At 45.1% G+C, this 18,110-nt stretch overlaps 1 protein-coding gene across 2 annotated transcripts in view; it reads right to left on the bottom strand.

Annotated features, from left to right (window-relative positions):
• The window catches only part of ERCC3 (ERCC excision repair 3, TFIIH core complex helicase subunit), a 36,601-nt gene that overhangs the window by 7,388 nt on the left and 11,103 nt on the right, over positions 1-18,110 (bottom strand). For both annotated transcript variants that reach the window (XM_047772125.1, XM_047772126.1), the window contains 4 exons: positions 17,814-17,998; positions 14,037-14,239; positions 6,164-6,260; positions 4,831-4,948 (listed from right to left, as the gene is read on the bottom strand). In XM_047772125.1, coding sequence (XP_047628081.1) covers positions 4,831-4,948; positions 6,164-6,260; positions 14,037-14,239; positions 17,814-17,998 — 603 coding nt within the window. The remainder of the gene's footprint in view (positions 1-4,830; positions 4,949-6,163; positions 6,261-14,036; positions 14,240-17,813; positions 17,999-18,110) is intronic.

Here is an 18,110-nt window from a genome sequence, read left to right as displayed (position 1 = left end):
AGAATACCGATTTGTCTCACACATACTATGAAATGATTACCTCAGTAAGTCTAGTTAACATCCATCACTCCATATGAATACCCTATGGTGAGACTCTCCCAGACGTACTCTGAGCAAATGAGTCCACCCAACGGTGTTCCCTGCAGTCCTGTTGTACTCCCACCCCAGCACATTGCACCTTCCACTGCAAGTCTATACCTGATGAACACCTTTGCCCAACGCCTCCACTCCCAATGCCCCCATCCCTGGTAACCACAAATTTGTTACCTTTTTCTATTAGGTTATTGTTGTTGTTGTTGTTTTTTTTTGGTAGATTCCACATGAAAGCGCAATCATGACTTATCTGTCTCTCTCTGTCTCATAATGCCCTTAAGGTCCATCCATGCCGTCACCAATGGCAGGATGTCCTTTATGGCTGAGTATCACATAGAAACACATGTGCATGCATACCACACATTCTTCATTCACCTGCTGACAAGCACTCAGACTGCTACTGTGTCCTGGCTATTGTAGCACTGCCATCAACATGGGACATGGCCCTTTGGCATAGTGACTCCATTTCTGTCAGACACCCAGAAGTGGGATTGCTGGATCTTTTTTTTTTTTTTTTTTTGCTTTTTAGGGCCACACTCATGGCCTATGGAAGTTCCCAGGCTAGGGGTCGAATCAGAGCTGTAGCTACCAGCCTACACCACAGCCACAGCAATGCAGGATCCTTAACCCACTGAGCAAGGCCAGGGATTGAACCTGCATCCTCATGGATACTAGTCAGATTCATTTCTGCTGAGCCACAAAAGGAACTCCCATATGGCAATTCTATGTTTAATTTTTTGAGGCACCTCCATACTGTTTTCCACAGTGGCTGCAGCAATTTACCTTCCCACCAGAAGTACACAAGGGTACCTTTTCCTGCACATCCTTGCAGGCATTAGTTACCTAGACTTTTTGATAATAACCATTCTAATGGTGTGAAGTGATCTCACTGTGGTTCTGATTTGCATTTCTCTAATAATTAGTGATGTTAAGCACCTTTTCATGTACCTGTTGGCTACCTGTATATCTTCAGGTTTTTTGTTTTTCTGTTTAGCTGCACCTGAGGCATGCAGAAGTTTTGGGGCCAGGGATCTAACTGCACCGGAGCTGTAAGCGCAGCGACAACACCAGATCCTTAACCTGCTGAGCCACCAGCAAACTACTTGTATATCTTCTTTGGGAAAATGTCTGTTCAAGTCCTTTGCCCAGTTTTTAATTGGACTGTTTGTTTTTTTGTTACTGAGTGGTATATGAGGTCTTTATAAATTTTCGGTATTAACCAGATATAGGATTTGCAAATATTTTCTCCCATTCCATACGTTGCTTTTTCATTCTGTCAATCATTTCTTTTGCTGTGAAGCTTTTTAGCTTGATGTAGTCCACTTACCGTTTATTTTGTTGCTTATGGTTTAGGTTTAATATCCAAAAAAACATTGCCAAGATCCATGTCAAGGAGCACTTTTCCTATGCTTTCCTTTAGGAGTTTTTTTTAAGGTTTCCAGTCTTGCATTTAAGTCTATAACCCACTTTGGGTTAATTTTTGTAAGCGGTTTAAGATAGGGGTCTATTTTCCTTCTTTTACACGTGTGGATGTCCAGTTTTCCCAGCACCATTTATTAAAGAGACTGTCTTTTCTCCACTGGGTATTCTTGGCTTTCTTGTCAAATACTAGTTGACCTTACAAGCAGGGGTTTATCTCTGGGCTCTGGATTCTGTTCCATTGTTCTATGTCTGTTTGAATGCTGGTAACATACTTTTTGATGACCAGTTTAAAAATGCAACTTAGAAGTATGACACCTCTCTCTTTGCTGTTTCTCAGAATTGCTTTGGGCTATACGGGATCTTTCGCAGTTCCATATAAATTTTAGGACTATTATTTTTACTCCTCTAAAAAATGCCATTGTAGTCTTGATATGGACTGCCTTGAATCTATAGATGGCTTTGGGAAGTATGGATATTTTAAATATTAATTCTTCCAATCCACAAACACAGGATATTTCCCATTTGTGTCTTCAGTTCCTTTCAACAGTCTTATAGTTTTCAGTGTAGAGTGCTTTTACCTCCTTGGTTAAATTTATTCCTAAGTATTTTATAGCTTTTGATGCTACTACAAATGGGATCATTTTATTTCTTTTTTTAAAAGATAATTTGTTGTTAGCATATAGAAATACTACTGATTTTTGTATGTTAATTTCGTATCCTAGAACTTTATTGAATTCACTGAATATATATATGTTTTTCTGTGAAGTCTTTAGGATTTTCTTTGTATAAACTCATGTCATCTACAAATAGAGAAATTTTTACTTCTTTCCTAATTCTTTTTTTTTTTTTGTCTTTTTGCCATTTCTTGGGCTGCTCCCGCAGCATATGGGGGTTCCCAGGCTAGGGGAACAATCAGAGATGTAGCCACCGGCCTACGCCAGAGCCACAGCAACGCGGGATCCGAGCTGCGTCTGCAACCTACACCACAGCTCACGGCAACGCCGGATCGTTAACCCACTGAGCAAGGGCCGGGACCGAACCCGCAACCTCATGGTTCCTAGTGGGATTCGTTAACCACTGCGCCACGACAGGAACTGCAACCTCATGGTTCCTAGTCGGATTTGTTAACCACTGCACCACGACGGGAACTCCCTCTTTCCTAATTCTGATGCCTTTTATCTTCTTACCTACCTGCTTTTGTTAGGATCTCTAGTACCATGTTGAATAGAAGTGGTAAGAGTGATCTTAGGGGACGTGCTTTCAATTTCACCATTAAATATGATGGGCATGAAGTCTTTCTGTGTGTGTGTGTGTTTTTAGGGCCACACCCTTGTCATAGGGAGTTCCCAGGCTAGGGGTTGAATCTAAGCTACAGCCGCCAGCCTATGCCACAGCCACAGCAACACCATACCCGAGCCGCATCTGCAACCCACACTGAAGCTCACAGGTCCTTAACCCACTGAGCAAAGGTAGGGTTTGAACCTTCATCCTCATGGATACTAGTCGGTTTCGTTACCGCTGAGCCACAGCGGGAACTCCAAGGTCTTTATCTTATTTTATTCTTTTCATTTTTGGCCACCCTGCAGCATATGGAGTTCCTGAGCCAGGGATCAGATCTGAACCACAGGCATGAACTAAGCTGCAGCTGTAGCAATGCCAGATCCTTAATCCACCGTGCCAGGCCAGGGAGCAGACCTGTGACCCAGCACTCCCAAGACACCGCCAATCCCACTGAACTCCCGTATAAGGTCTTTATTACGTTGAGGCACATTCCTTCTATATCTAATTTTTAAATCTTTTGTTCTGCTTTTTAGGGCCATATCTGCGGCATATGGAAGTTCCTAGGCTAGAGATCAAATGAGAGCAGCAGCTGCCGGCCTACGCCACAGCTACAGCAACATGGGATCCAAGGTGTGTCTGCGACCTACACTATAGCTCACGTTGGATCCTTAACTCATGGAGTAAGGCCAGGAATTCGAACCCACATGCTCATGGATACTAGTCACAAGAGGAACTGAGCCATACCTAATTTTTAAAGAGTTTTTATCATGAACAGATGTTGGATTTTGTTAAATGCTTTTTCTGCATCTATTAAAATGACCATAAGATTTTTTTCTTTAATTATATCAATGTGATGTATCACATTTATTGATTTGCATGTGCTGAACCACCCTTGCATCCCAGGGATAAATCTCACTTGATCACGATGAATGATCCTTTTAATGTCCTATTAAATGTGGTTTGCTAGTATTTCATGGGGGATTTTTGCATCTGTAGTCATTGGATATTGCCCTGTCATTTTCTTCTCTGCAGAAAACTTTTCTGACTCTGGTATCAGGGTAATACTAGCCTTGTAAGATGAGTCAAATAGTATTTTAAGAAATAAAATTCCAATCAAATTCAAAGGAGTTTTCAAATTAGGTTTGGTTTTCCTGTGTGTGATGAAGAATAAAGATAAGCAATGGATCACTTCTACACACACCAGTCAGCTCTATCCAGCAGCCTACCATACTCTGTTAGGTAGTCTCATTCCTCAAAATTGTCCAGCAAGATAAGGACTGTCACTATGACTCTGGATAGGAAACTGAGGCTTAAAGGGCAGATTATGTGCCCAAAGTTGCAGCACTGAGCTGCAGCCCAAGTCCATGTTTGCTATTCCTACTAACTTGCCCTGTCTCCATTTTAAACACAATCAATTAGCTGCTTCCTAAACATTCTCTCATACAGTATAATTCTCACTCGTACCTACTAACCTCATCATCTTCAAACATCCTAGCAGTCCAGGTTCTTCCTACGTTAAGTGACTTTCCTGAGGACAGGAGGGTGTGTGTTCTGGTCCCCAGAGGACATCTCTTAGCAGCAACATCACCCCTGCTCTCACCACAGTTAACAAGCAGGGACCCCTGCCTCCCGCTTCCTTACTCACTGAGCTCCTGATGCCCCTGCTCCCCCTGAGGTGACCACCCCTCCAGACTGAGTGGGTTGAGCACCTGTGGCTGCCCAAGCTGCTCCTGAACTCCTGCTGGAGCCTAAGTTCTGCTCTTCCTCCCAGGTCTACACTACTAAGCACAGCTTCCCTGGCCCCTCTACCTCCCAACACAAGCACGCAGCTTAGAGTGTGAGTTCCTGACAGCTGCCCTGGAGTACACCTGCATGCCGATCCGCAGTGCAGGTAGAGACCTTGGGCCTTGCTCCTCCCTTCAGAGCGCAGGAGCCCACGAGCCCCAGCTTGCCCTCCTGGACACAGGCAGCTTGGCCAGACCCTCTTCCTGACCAAGGTGGTTGGAAAGAAGAGGCTTTGGGAGCAGAAGGTACCTTTCTTTGCCCGGAGCACCCGCCCAAGCCTCTGGGCCTCTTGCCGCCGGGAGCCACCATGAGACGAGATCTGAATGAGGACATTTGCCTCTGGCAGATCAAATGATGTGTCACCCACCTGCAGAAATGAAACAGCTGTGACTTTGGGAAGGGTTTTATTTATTTATTTATTTATTTATTGGCCTCACCCATGGCATGCAGAAGTTCCCAGGTCAGGGACTGAACCTGTGCCACAGCTATAACCAGAGCCACAGCAGTGACAACACAAGACCCTTAACCCACTGAGCCACCAGGGAACTCCGGGAAGGTTTTTATGTAATGAGACAAAAAGGATGAAAAAAAAAAACTGGCCTCAAATTTAAACATGCTCTTTAGGTAAGTTAGACAAACAATCACTATCCTCCTCGGCATGTACCAGGGTCCTTCAGATGCAGGCAGGCCCCTAGGATCTGGTGCTCTCCTGAGAGCTGTCCTGAAGCGTCCCAACCCCCATTTCTGCCACAGGCCTGATGGGTCCCTGGGGGCCCAGACAAGAAAGCCTTGGCAACAAAGACTCTGGGAGTAAGTCTTAGTTTCTGCTGCAGAAACAGGTCTGCACAAACCCAACCATAATCTTATCTGGAGGCACTGAGGCCAATAGCACATGTCAGACATGTGACCAGTTTGGGGCCACTGCCTGCACAGGCTAGATTCTGACTCAGGGCGGCTTCCTGAGCTTGGGGGTGGGAACGACCCATTAAGGTTTCCACACACAGACATCAAAGCTTGGTACTTACTGACCCAGCCATGATTACTTTATAGGCAAATCTCATTTCTCTAGGGCTTTGGGTCTTTTCTAATCTGAATGACTACCCTGAACTGCTGGGCCACCACCTCTAACTGCAAATTAAAGCCATCACAAGCTAGGCCTGCATAAGCATGCATTGTGCCAACATTCACCACCCATAATGAAGCACACTGGGAGCCAGGACAAAGGCTGCCCACGACCCCCAGGAATCAGTAATGCCCCAAGGAGAACCTCACCAAGGTGCCCAGCTTTGCAAGAGCAGGTAAAAAAAATACAACCTAAAATTCCTGTATCCCAGAAAGACATGGGAAAACTCAAGTCAAGCAAGATGACTACAGATCACATACTCCCTGAGATAGGGGCAAAGATAAGCTACATTTAAGCCCTAAACCTGCTTCTCCTGAGCTATCCAAGGCAACACTCCTGCCCCCAGAGCCTGGACACATGGGAATGAAAAGTGACACAGGACATTCCTTCAACAAACAGTGGTTCACAGCATAGAAATCATGAGAGCCCCAGGCTCTGGGCTGCCACTGCCCCACAGACCTTGGATATGAAGATGGTGTTGATTTTGGGGTTGTGCTTGAAATTCTGGAGAATCTGCATCCTTTCTCCCTGGGATGTAGGACCATAGATGTAGGGCCTAGAGAGGAACAAAGTTGTGTTAGAAGACCACAGACTCTCCCAAGCTACCCTGAAAGCATGTCAGAGGGAAAGGGACCCTGCCAGACGTCTATCCTAGGAAGGCTCCATCGTGCAGAAACACTACGGAGAGACCCATACAAAGGAGCGGCAACAGACCCTCACCATGACCTCACACGTCCAAACAACCCAGAGTCTGTTCTGCAAGGTATTATAGTGACCCTGTTCCCTTCTTATTAAGGTCAAGACTGACCAGAAGCTCAGCGACTTCCCGCCACACACTAGGGCCACTTTACAAAAGGGAGCACATGGAGTTTCCATCACAGCTCAACAAAAATAAATCTGATTAGCATCCATGAGGTCGCAGGTTCCATCCCTGGCCTCGCCTAGTGGCTTAAGGATCCAGCATTGCCATGAGCTGTGGTATAGGTTGCAGACGTGACTCAGATCTGGTGTTGATGTGGCTGTGGGTGTAGGCCATCAGCTACAACTCCGATTCGACCCCTAGCCTGGAAACTTCCATGTGCCACAGGTACAGCCCTAAAAAGACAAACAAACAAAGGCTTTCGGGCTCCTGGATCATGGTCTGAAGGGCCAGGTGCATGAGCTCTCCATTGGGTGCCCATGAGCCAGTGAGACTAGACTCAGCACAGAGGACAAGAAACAAACAGGGAAGGAAGAACAGTTTACTGGTCACTAATTCAGAGCCAGCAACAGCATCCTGCGAAAGACCATCCCGACTTTGTTACATGTGGACAGGACTGCAAGGGAACATGGGAAACTGAACATAATTGACAGAGACAAGACTCCAGAGTAGAAGGACTCAAGATCACCTCCTCTAACAAAAACACCAAAATTACAACTAACTGTTGAACAACCATCAACAAAATAGACTGGAAGCTACCAAAAAAGATATCCTATATCCAAAGACAAAGACGAAGTCACATCAAGAAGGTAGGAGAGGAGTTCCCGTCGTGGCGCAGCGGTTAACGAATCCAACTAGGAACCATGAGATTGCAGGTTCAATCCCTGCCCTTGCTCAGTGGGTCAAGGTTCCGGCATTGCCGTGAGCTATGGTGTAGGTCGCAGATGCGGCTCAGATCCTGCGTTGCTGTGGCTCTGGCGTAGGCTGGCAGCTACAGCTCCTATTTGACCCCTAGCCCGGGAACCTCCATATGCCACAGGAGCGGCCCAAGAAATGGCAAAAAGACAAAAAAAAAAAAAAGAAGAAGAAGGAAGGAGGGGTGCTTTCATGATATAAGCAATCCCATAACTGCCCGGTAGGTGACCCACAGACTGAAAAATAACTACATTGCAGAGGCTCTCCCACAGGAGTGAGAGTTTGGAGCTCCACATTGGGTTCCCACGCCTGGGGGTCTGGCATTGGGAGGAGGACCCCCCGGATCATTTGCAATGAAGGCCAGGGAGGCTTAAGCACAGGCTCCACAGGACCCAGGGAGACAGAGACTTCACTCTAGGAGGGTACACAGAGTTTCATGTGCACTGGATCACAGGGCAAAGCAGGGACCCTATAAGAATCTGGATCAAGCCCACTGGGAGGTCTTGGAGGGTCTCCTAGGACAGCAGGGGTGGCCATGGCTCACTGTGGGGACAGGACATTGCAGGAGGGAGTCCTGGGAATAATCATCTGTGTGACCTCCCCTGAGGCTGCCATTTTGGAAAAGCCCATCAGGGCTGAGAAGCCCCAGGACAGACAACAAACAGGGCGGGAACACAGCTCCACACATCAGCAAATAGGCTGCCCCTAATCACACCCAGAGACAAAGCCCCACCCACCAGAGAGATAAGAATCAGCTCCACCTACCAGTGGGCAGGCACCAGTCCCTCCCACCAGGAAGCCCCTATATCAATCAACTTCACCCACAAAGAGGCATACACCAGAAGAAAGAGAGGCTACAACCCTCTAATCTGCAGAAAGGAGACCACACAAAAAGTTCTACAAAATGAAAAGTCAGAGAAACATGAGCCAGATGAAGGAACAAGACAAAACCTCAGAAGAAAAGCTAAGTGAAGTGGAGATAGGAAACCGGTCTGAAAAATACTTTAGAGTAATGCTAGTAAGGATGATACAAGATTTTGGGGAAAAAATAGAGGCAAGGATTGATGAATTAGAAGAAACGTTTAACAAAGGAATAGAAGATTTAAAGATTCAACAAGCAGAGATGATCAACACAATAGCTGAAATAAAAAATTCACTAAAAGAAAACAATAGCATAATACAGGAGGCAGAAGAACAAAAAAGCCAGGTGGAAGACAGACTGGTGGAAATCACTGATGTGGAACAAAATAAAGAAAAAAGAATGAAAAGAATTGAGGACAGTCTAAAAGAACTCTGGGACAACTTTAAACGCCCCAACATTTGCATTATAGGGGTGCCAGAAGGAGAAGAGAGAGAGAGAAAGGGCCAGAGGAAATATTTGAAGAACTAATAGCTGTAAACTTCCCTAACAGAGGAAAGGAATCACTCACTCAAATCCAAGAAACACAACGAATACCATATAGAATAAACCCAAGGAGAAACACACCAAGACATGTATTAATCAAATTGACCAACGTTAAAGTCAAAGAGCAAATATTGAAAGCAGCTAGGGAAAAGCAACAAATAACATACAAGGAAATCCCAGTAAGGTTATCAGCTGATTTTTCAGCAGAAACTCTGCGGGCCATAAGGGAGTGACATGATATATTTAAAGTGATGAAAGGAAAAAAAATGCAACCAAGATTACTCTACCCAGCAAGGCTTTCTTGAAGGAGAAGTCAAAACCTTTATAGACAAGCAAAAGCTAAGAGAATTCAGAGCCACCAAACCAGCTTTACAACAAATATTAAAGGAACTTCTCTAGGCAGAAAGAAAAGGCCACAACTAGAAAGAAGAAAATTACAAATGAGGAGGCTCACCAGTAAAGGCAAACATCAGTAAAGGTAGGAAATCATCCTCACACAAATATGCCACCAAAAGCAGCAATTGTGAGAAGAGGAGGGTACAAATGCAGGATCCTGGAAAGGCATTTGCAATTAAGAGACCAGCAACTTAAAGCAATCTTGTGTGTATATATAGACTCCTATATCAAAGCCTCATGGTTACCATAAATCAAAAATCTACAATAGATGCAATTCAAACACAACACTAAAGATAGTCATCAAACCACAAGAGAAGAGAACAAAAGGGAAGAAAAAAGGCCAAGAGATAAAGGGCCAGAGAAAATCAACAAAAACAAATCCAAAACAATTAACAAAAGGGCAATAAGAACATACATATCAATAATTACCTTAAATGTAAATGGACTAAATGCTCCAACCAAAAGACACAGACTGGCTGAATGGATACAAAAACAAGACCCATATATATGCTGTATAAAGAAGATGTGGTATACACGCACACCCACAATGGAACATTACTCAGCCATAAAGAGGAATAAAATAATGCCATCTGCAGCAACATGGATGGGACCTAGAGATACTAAGTGAAGTTAGACAGTGAAAAACAAACATCACATGATATTACTTATATGTGGAATCTAAAAAAAGGATACATAATTATTGCATCATTTAAGAGAAAAAAAAACATGTGAACTGAAAATAGAAATACAAATATATGAGTAAAGTTAACTTTTGTTTCCCTCTTTATTGTTTTTCCCTGATTAATCTGTCCTTTAATAAATTTATGTCTCTCTTTTCTGCTAAGGAGAGGTACACTGACAATCTACTCAATAAAGAAAAATCTTAATACAAAAAAAATAAAAAATAAAAAAAGGATACAAATGAACTTAATGCAGAACAGAAACAGACTCACAGACTTTAAACAAACTTATGGTTACCAAAAGAGACAGGTGGGGTGGGGGAAAGGGTGAACTGGGGATTTGAGATTGGCACAGGCACACTGTATATTGAATGCCTGGCCAATGGGGACCTGCTGTACAGCACAGGGAACTCTATGCAATCAATATTCTGTGATAATCTATATGGGAAAAGAATCTGGAAAAGAATGGATGTGTGTATATGTGTAGCTGAATCCCTTTGTCATACAGGAGAAATGATCATAACTTGTAAATCAACTCTATTTCAATAAAATTTTTTAGCATGGGGGAAAAACAAAACAAAACAAACAAACAAAACAACCAGAAAGGAGCACAGCCCAAAGGCCACAGGATCATTTTAAAGCAAGAAGATAAGACAGACAACAACACTCCATTCATTTAAAGGCCAAGGAAAGAAAATAGTAAGTAAAAGCTGTAATTATCATTCCGATACCCATGAGAATACACAGCCTGCTGCCCTTCACTGTGCAGACCGGTTCAGTGCAGGCAAATGAACGCCCCTGCTGAGGAAGCTCCAGGGAGAATGTGGACAGAGTGCTGGAGTGGGGACAGGAAGAGGAGGGAAGACGGCTCTTAACTGTGACACATTAAAGAAAGGCAGTGCCTTGTTGCCCCCTCAGACACTGATGTGACAGGAAGGATGAAAAACACCATGCCAGAAGGGCAAAGAGAACAGGAGAGTGTCAGCAGAACAGTGGAAGCTGACAAGCAGGCACATACAGACTTGGTAAATGAATGCAGACCAAAGAAAGCAGAAGCCCAAACCAGCAGGAAGGAAAGCCAAATAAAACAAGCCAATTTGCTATGCAGAACACAGAAGCTTTGGGATCTAATCACCAGATGCCTCTGGAGGCGGGTGGTGGGGCAGGACTACAGACAGAAAGACAGACAGTACACGTGAGGAACAGAGTCAGACCCCATCCCCAGCAATCAGGCATGCCCCCGCCCACCTGCAGAAAACTGGAGGCTTACTTTCTAGATTCTCAACGGGAGGATCTACACTTAGGAACCTCAGGCAGAGCTGAAGGCAAAGCAAGACTAAAAGAGAAGAATGAAGGGGAATCCCTTTTCCCTCCCCGCCACATGCTGGTATCTGGGAGACCAGAAGATTCCTCTCTGGAGAAACCTTCCAGCACAAGAGAAAAGATTCAGATTATGGGCATCTGGCAATCTCTCAACAAGCTAGCCTGGTCTCTGCCTGAACATGCTATGGAGAGGCCCACAGGTCAGCTAAAAAGGCCAATTCGCTTTTTAGTGATTGACTCTTAAATAAATAAACAAAGACTACCAAAAATCAGAAGACAGGCTCTAATGACAGGTGAAATAATCAAAACACTTGAAGAAAGGAGAGTGCAGGGAATAAAAGAAAGTCTCAGAGAAGACAATGTACTTACTCAAAAAACAAGAACAGTCTGCAATAAAGAAACCTTGGGAATGAACAAAAGTTTCTTTCAACAAAAGTTGAAAGACACAGGGATTAAAAAATAAGAGAAAAAAGATAGGAAAGTTGGAGAAGCTGTGGAGAAAATTGGAGAAGATCTACCATCTGACCAGCAGGAATTCAAAAGAGAACAGAGAAGGTGAGTACCAAAGAAAAAATAGAAAGTCTCAGAATTGATGGGCAGGGGTTTGCAGACTGAGTGTCTATCACGATGAAAGAAAATAGTTCACGCTAGACATACTGCTTTGGAATTTCAAAAAAAGAGGAGTTCTCGTTGTGGCTCAGTGGTTAACAAACCTGACTAGTATTCATGAGGATTCGGGTTCAATCCCTGCCCTCAATGGGTTAAGGATCTGGCATTGCCATGAGCTGTGGTGTAAGTCGCAGACGTGGCTCGGATCCCACGTTGCTGTGGCTGTGGCACAGGCTGGTGGCTATAGCTCTGATTTGACCCCTAGCCTGGGAACCGCCATATGTCTCGGATGCATCCCTAAAAAGACAAAGAAAGAAAGAGAGAGAGAGGGAGGGAGGGAGGGAGGGAGGGGAAGGAAGGAAGGAAGGAAGGAAGGAAAGAAGGAGAGAGAGAGAAGGAAGGAAGGAAGGAAAGAGAGAGAGAGAAGGAAGGAAGGAAGGAAGGAAAAGGAAAGGAAAGGAAGAAAAAGAAAGAAAAGAAAGAAAGAAAGAAAGAAAGAAAAAGAAAGAAAGAAATTTCCAAAAATGAAAATAACAGCCCTGCCTGTGACATTCTGAGGCCCAGCTAAACACTAGCCAACAGTGAGACTGACTAATGACATCTGCAAGCAAAGTCTTAAAGTGTCTCCTTCATACCTTCTCTCAGGAACCTGTGAAGACAAGCTCCACCACAATGAGAGACCAAGAAAGGAGATTCGAAGTTCCTGTTGTGGCTCAGCGATAATGAACCTGACTAGTATCCCCAAGGATGTGGGTTCAATCCCAGGCCTTGTTCAGTGGGTTAAGGATCCCCCATTGCTGTGGCTGTGGTGTAGGCTGGCAGCTGCAGCTCTGATTCGGCCCCTAGCCTGAGAACTTCCATATGTCTCAAGTGCGGCCCTAAAAAAAAGACAGAAAAAAAAAAGAAAGATTTGGCGACAGGGCTCCAACACAGGAAAACACAGGCACTTCACAGGTGATGTCACAGGGCCCAGGGGTGACACAGGCAGCATCTCTAGTCATATAAACAGGGCAGGAGAAGGTGCTGGAAAGGCACCAGGGAACGTGACAAGGAACCAAAGATTGCCTGATGGAACTGACCCTTTTGAGTGGGAGTTTATGACTGCATGAAAAGTCTGAAAAGGAATAATTATCAAATACATGGAAAACCAATAAAAGTAATGACAAGGCAATTATTACCTCCAGGAAAACAAACATTAACGAAAAAGAAAATGTAATCATAGCATAATACATGCCTTGGCTTGAACGATATTATACAGTCAAAATAGTGTAACACTGAATATTAACTTAACCCCAAACACACTGGGAGATGGAGTGGGGAGGGGAGGGGAGGGACACGGTGCATTGCTGTTAGGAAACCAGCAATTCCTTGCACCTAAATTCCTACCCACAATTCCTCTTCCCCAAAGATAGCCACTTTCAATTTTGTTCTCTGTTTACTTTTGTATTTCTTTCTCTCTCTCTCTCTTTTTTTTTTTTTTTGGTCTTTTCTAGGGCTGCACCCGAAGCACATGGAGGTTCACAAGCTAGGGGTCCAAACAGAGCTGTAGCCACCAGCCTACACCAGAGCCACAGCAACATGGGATCCGAGCCACGTCTGCAACCTATACCACAGCTCACAGCAACGCCAGATCCTTAACCCACTAGCAAGGCCAGGGATCGAACCCGCATCCTCATGGTTCCTGGTCGGACTCGCCAACCACTGAGCCACGATGGGAACTCCCCTAGCTTCATATTTCTAACTTATAATCTGTATAACCACTTCTTGATTACATATTTTTTTAGGGCCACATCAGTGGCATATGGAAATTCCTGGGCTAGGGGGTGTATCAGAGCTGCAGTTGCTGACCTACACCATAGCCACCTCAATGCCAGGCCCTAAACCCACTAGGTGAGGTTAGGGATCAAACCCACATCCTCATGGAGACTATGTCAGCTTCTTAACCCGCTGAGCCACACTGGGAACTCCCTAAGAAGCCCTTCCTAGACGCCAGACCACAGCTGGGATCTGTGTCCCTGTCCACTTTGCCTTCCTGATCCCTATGGTCTGATGGCCTACCCGGCCAGAGCACCCACCCAGCCTAGAGCTCCAGAAGCCAACTTGTGCCCACCTTTGTAGACCAGCTGCAGAGCAGCACCCCTCCAGCCCCTGCTCTTGTCTCACCTGGTCCCTGGGGCTCCAAAACTAGGTCTCTAGATCCTAAGAAGTCCCTGGGAGCTTCAAGAAAAAAACAGGCACCTTCTGCAGGCTCACACAGGGAAGATAAACTGGCTTTGGAGGCAACGCTAACTTTTCAGTTCTTACTTGTTCAGTCGAATGGCATATTCCTTCAGAGCAAACACATTGTCAGCAAAGACAATAATCTTGTCGTTCCTCCTCTCATGAAACTTGATCAGAAACTGGCACGCTCTGAATTTGTTGGGGTTCATGGTGTACAGCAAGATTCGTTTCTTGGTTTTGATTGCCACATATTCCCGGTAAAACTCAGGAGACATCGGGCACCAAACCTGGAGTACAGTAAGAGTCAGGGTCAACGTGCAAGTCTAAGGATCAGACGACAGGAAACCTGAGCAAATTAGCTTTAAAACAATCAGGGCAAAACCAACAGTATATGAATTATATCTCAGTAATGCTGTGAACACACACACCAAAGAACAAAACCTAATAGCCAATGTTGAACATAGATACTCTCACATGTTAATTATTTAACAAAGATTTTAAAATGTATTGATATCCAGGGAATTATTTTCATACCAGAGCCAAGTGAGGAAAACCAGATTCCCAATCAGAGGTGCAAGCAAACCCTCCTCCCTACTGAGATCACAGCTGCACACACAGCCCATGCAGCACCACTAGACACACAGTCTGCACAGTCTGTGTGCCAGTGCTGTCTGTGGGCTTAGCCTAGCAATGCCATCCCAGGAGAACGGAACACATCCAGCACCCAGACCTAAGTTTTTAAGTTACATTCTCTACTAAAACGGCTCCATGGAGAAATGGCCGAGCCAGGGCCAGGGCAGGGAAAGTATCAGATGAGCCAAAAACCAAGGAAGCATTCAAACAATGGTGGGAACATGTCAAATGGTCATCCCTGACCCAATCTGAGCATCCAAATAAGAGTGACAGTAACACCCCAAGAGCCCTCCATGCCAAGCCCTGTGCTTGGGCTGCTTACAAACCACAGGAAGCTCGGGTAGGAGTTTTAAAGGTCTCAAGTCTATGTACAGATAAAAACGTCCCTCCAGGAGCTGTGCTGAACAAGCCACACTGCCCACTGGCAGACTAAGCTTTTGGTTGTGACCAGTGCCGCCTCTTTGTGACCATCACAGACCACTTCTTTCTGCTGCCACCACTGCAGAACTCTGCCATCGCTATGTGCCAAACTCTGCTCAGCTCATCCATATGTCGTGCTGCTGCTGCTGTTTTCTGGTCCTCTCTGGGACATACCTTGTTATGACTAGTTCATTACAGCCAAAACAATTCTTTTTTCAGAATAAAATCTTTTTTTTCTTTTTAGGGCCACACCTGCTGCATACGGAAGTTCCTAGGCTAGAAGTCAAATTGGAGCTGCAGGTGCCGGCCTATGCCACAGCCACGGCAATACTGGATCTGAGCCGCGTCTGTAACCTATGCTGCAGTTTGCAGTAACACTGGATCCTTAACCCACTGAACCAGGGACTGAACCTGCATCCTCATGGGTACTACTCAGATTCTTAACCCGGTGAGCCATGAATAAGATCTCCCACAGTAAAATCGTTCCAATCCTGCATTTCACAGAATATGAGACACAAATGGCCAATAAACATATGAAAAGATACTTAACATCATTAAGTAAACAGGAAAATACAAACTAAAGCCACAAAAAAAATACCATTTCACACCTGTCAGGTTGACAAAAATTAAAAGAAAAAATTTCCATCCTAAGTGTTAAAGATGTGGAGCAAGCACACTACCCATGATGAGAGTGTTAATCAGTACAGCCACTGTGGAGAACAGGGTTTTCCAGGACATGACTAGTAAAGTGAGCATCTGGGAAGCCTTCACCGAGCAATGCTATTTCTCGGTGCACAAGCAAGAGCAGTGGCCTTCAAACTTGGATCACTTTGTCATAAACTAAACATTCCCACACACGGCCTTAGGAAATAAGATACACCCTTAACAGACACGTAATCTGGTGGATTCTAGTCTATCCTGGCTGTGACCGTGATGGCACCACCTACCAGGTCACAGTCCACAGTGTGAACAATACTACTATAGAAAAATCTTTGACACAAGGGACCAGGAAACAGGTACAAAATGTATCTGCGGCAATACTGTCATACAGCAAAAAAACTAAGCAACAAACTTACAGACAGAAGAGAAACAAGTGCTGCCTAGGGCTGGGAGCAGACATTGCAAATGGCCACAGAGGAAATTTTGTGAGGTGGGAGAAATGTTTAAAACTGGATTGGGGGCATAGCTGCACAAATCTTACATTTACTGAAATCACAAAATTTACTTACAACAGATGGATGTTATAGAACATAAATTAGATCTTGATAAAGCTGTTAAAAAACTTAGTAATCCAGGCAGTTCCCGTTGTAGTGCAATGGTTAACGAATCCGACTAGGAACCATGAGGTTGTGGGTTCGATCCCTGGCCTTGCTCAGTGGGTTAAGGATCCGGCGCTGCCGTGAGTTGTGGTGTAGGCTGCAGACGTGGCTTGGATCCCGAGTTGCTGTGGCTCTGGCGTAGGCTGGTGGCTACAGCTCCGATTGGACCCCTAGCCTGGGAACATCCATATGCTGTGGGAGTGGCCCAAGAAAATGGCAAAAAGACCAAAAAAAAAAAAACCTTAGTAATCCAATGTCTGTCAATATTAGAAAAGGTTTTGTTTTTACTGCTGCATTATATTCCACTAGCTACCAAATTGTGTTTTATCTGTACAGTGGAATGCTACACATGAAGTCAAAGGAATGAACTATAGCCACATGCATCATCAAAAAATAACATTATGCAAGGAATAAAAATACTAAGCAAAAGACAGAAGTCATACAAGAACTATACAGCATGGTTCTATTTGCACATTGCACAAACATTTTTTACCAGGTAAAGCTAAACAACAAATGTTTAGGGAATTATATGTAGGAAGTGAAATAATAAAGAAAAGCAAGAAAATGACAAAGACGGAGGTTGCCTTGGTGGGAGGAGGGGAGGTGTAGCTAGAGAGCAACAGATGCCTCAGAGGCTCTGGCAACATTATTCACAGGTGGATGCTGGTTATGAGGTTGCCGCTCAAGGATAAGGAAGTTCTTAACAGAGCACTGACATCACATCCTCACACTTGCCTTTACCCAAGACACCCATTCAGAATAGAGCCCACTCTACCCTAGCCACTGGGTGAGAGTCATTTTAAGGTGCCAGAAAGGATTTCTGCTGCTGTTCCTTCTGAGAAGACATACCTTTGAACATGTTTTTTTTAAATGTAGCTGTGCAGGTATTTATTTTAGAGCAATACTAGGAAAACGTGTTCTTAGATATAAAATGATCAAGGCCACATGTGCCTTCTGGAAGCATCAAATCGATAGGCTTTGGAAGGTCCCTGGTGGCTCAGCAGGTTAAGGATATGGCATTGTCTCTGCTGTGGCTCTGGTCATTGTTGCGGCACAGGTTCAACCCCTGGCCCAGGAACTTCTGCATGCTGTGAAGGTTTGGGGAAAAAAATAGAAAAAAGCAAACCCAACAGTGCTTTGGCACTGGGGGTGGCCTGAGGGCTGCCCATACAGGGTCACTGAAGACTCCTGCAGGGGTGAGAGTAGGCAGAAATAACCTGAGGTGCGCACTTGCAGAAAGGAGGGAGAGGCGTGGGCTTTGGCACCAAGCCAGCCTGGACCAGCCTCCTGACTTCAGTTTTCCTGTGCGCCCCTGGAACTCATCTTATGCACACACCTGTGCCATGGCAGAACCTGCCCACCCCACAGGGGCTGAGGGTGCCGCTCACGTCAGTAGCATGTCTGCACAGGTCCTAACTGTATATCTGCCCACAAGGAATGGACCTGATCCATCCCTTCACTCAGGGACGGAGCCAGGAAGGGCAGCTACCTCGGCACACTGGACCTTGGCGATGTAGCCGTTGTTCTGCAGCTCCATCCAGTTGGCCTCATAGAGCTTGGGCCCGATCAGAAAGTTCAAGTCGACGATCTTGTCATCTTCCCGGACAAGGGTTGCAGTCAAACCCAGTTTGCAGTGGGCCTGCACGATGGTGAGCACTCGTCGGAACATCTTGGCTGGGGAGACAAGCGCACTTGTGCTGTCACTTCTTACATGCTCAGAGTACCACGGTCACGGCCCTGACACAACACGCACTAAGTCCTGGTTTCTGGATCCCAGGGCTTTGGC

This window comes from Phacochoerus africanus, chromosome 3 (assembly GCF_016906955.1).
Source record: "Phacochoerus africanus isolate WHEZ1 chromosome 3, ROS_Pafr_v1, whole genome shotgun sequence".
Classification (NCBI taxonomy): Eukaryota; Metazoa; Chordata; class Mammalia; order Artiodactyla; family Suidae; genus Phacochoerus; species Phacochoerus africanus.
The sequence above is the reverse complement of the archived record's forward strand: the minus strand, read 5'-3'. Positions and strand labels throughout refer to the sequence as shown.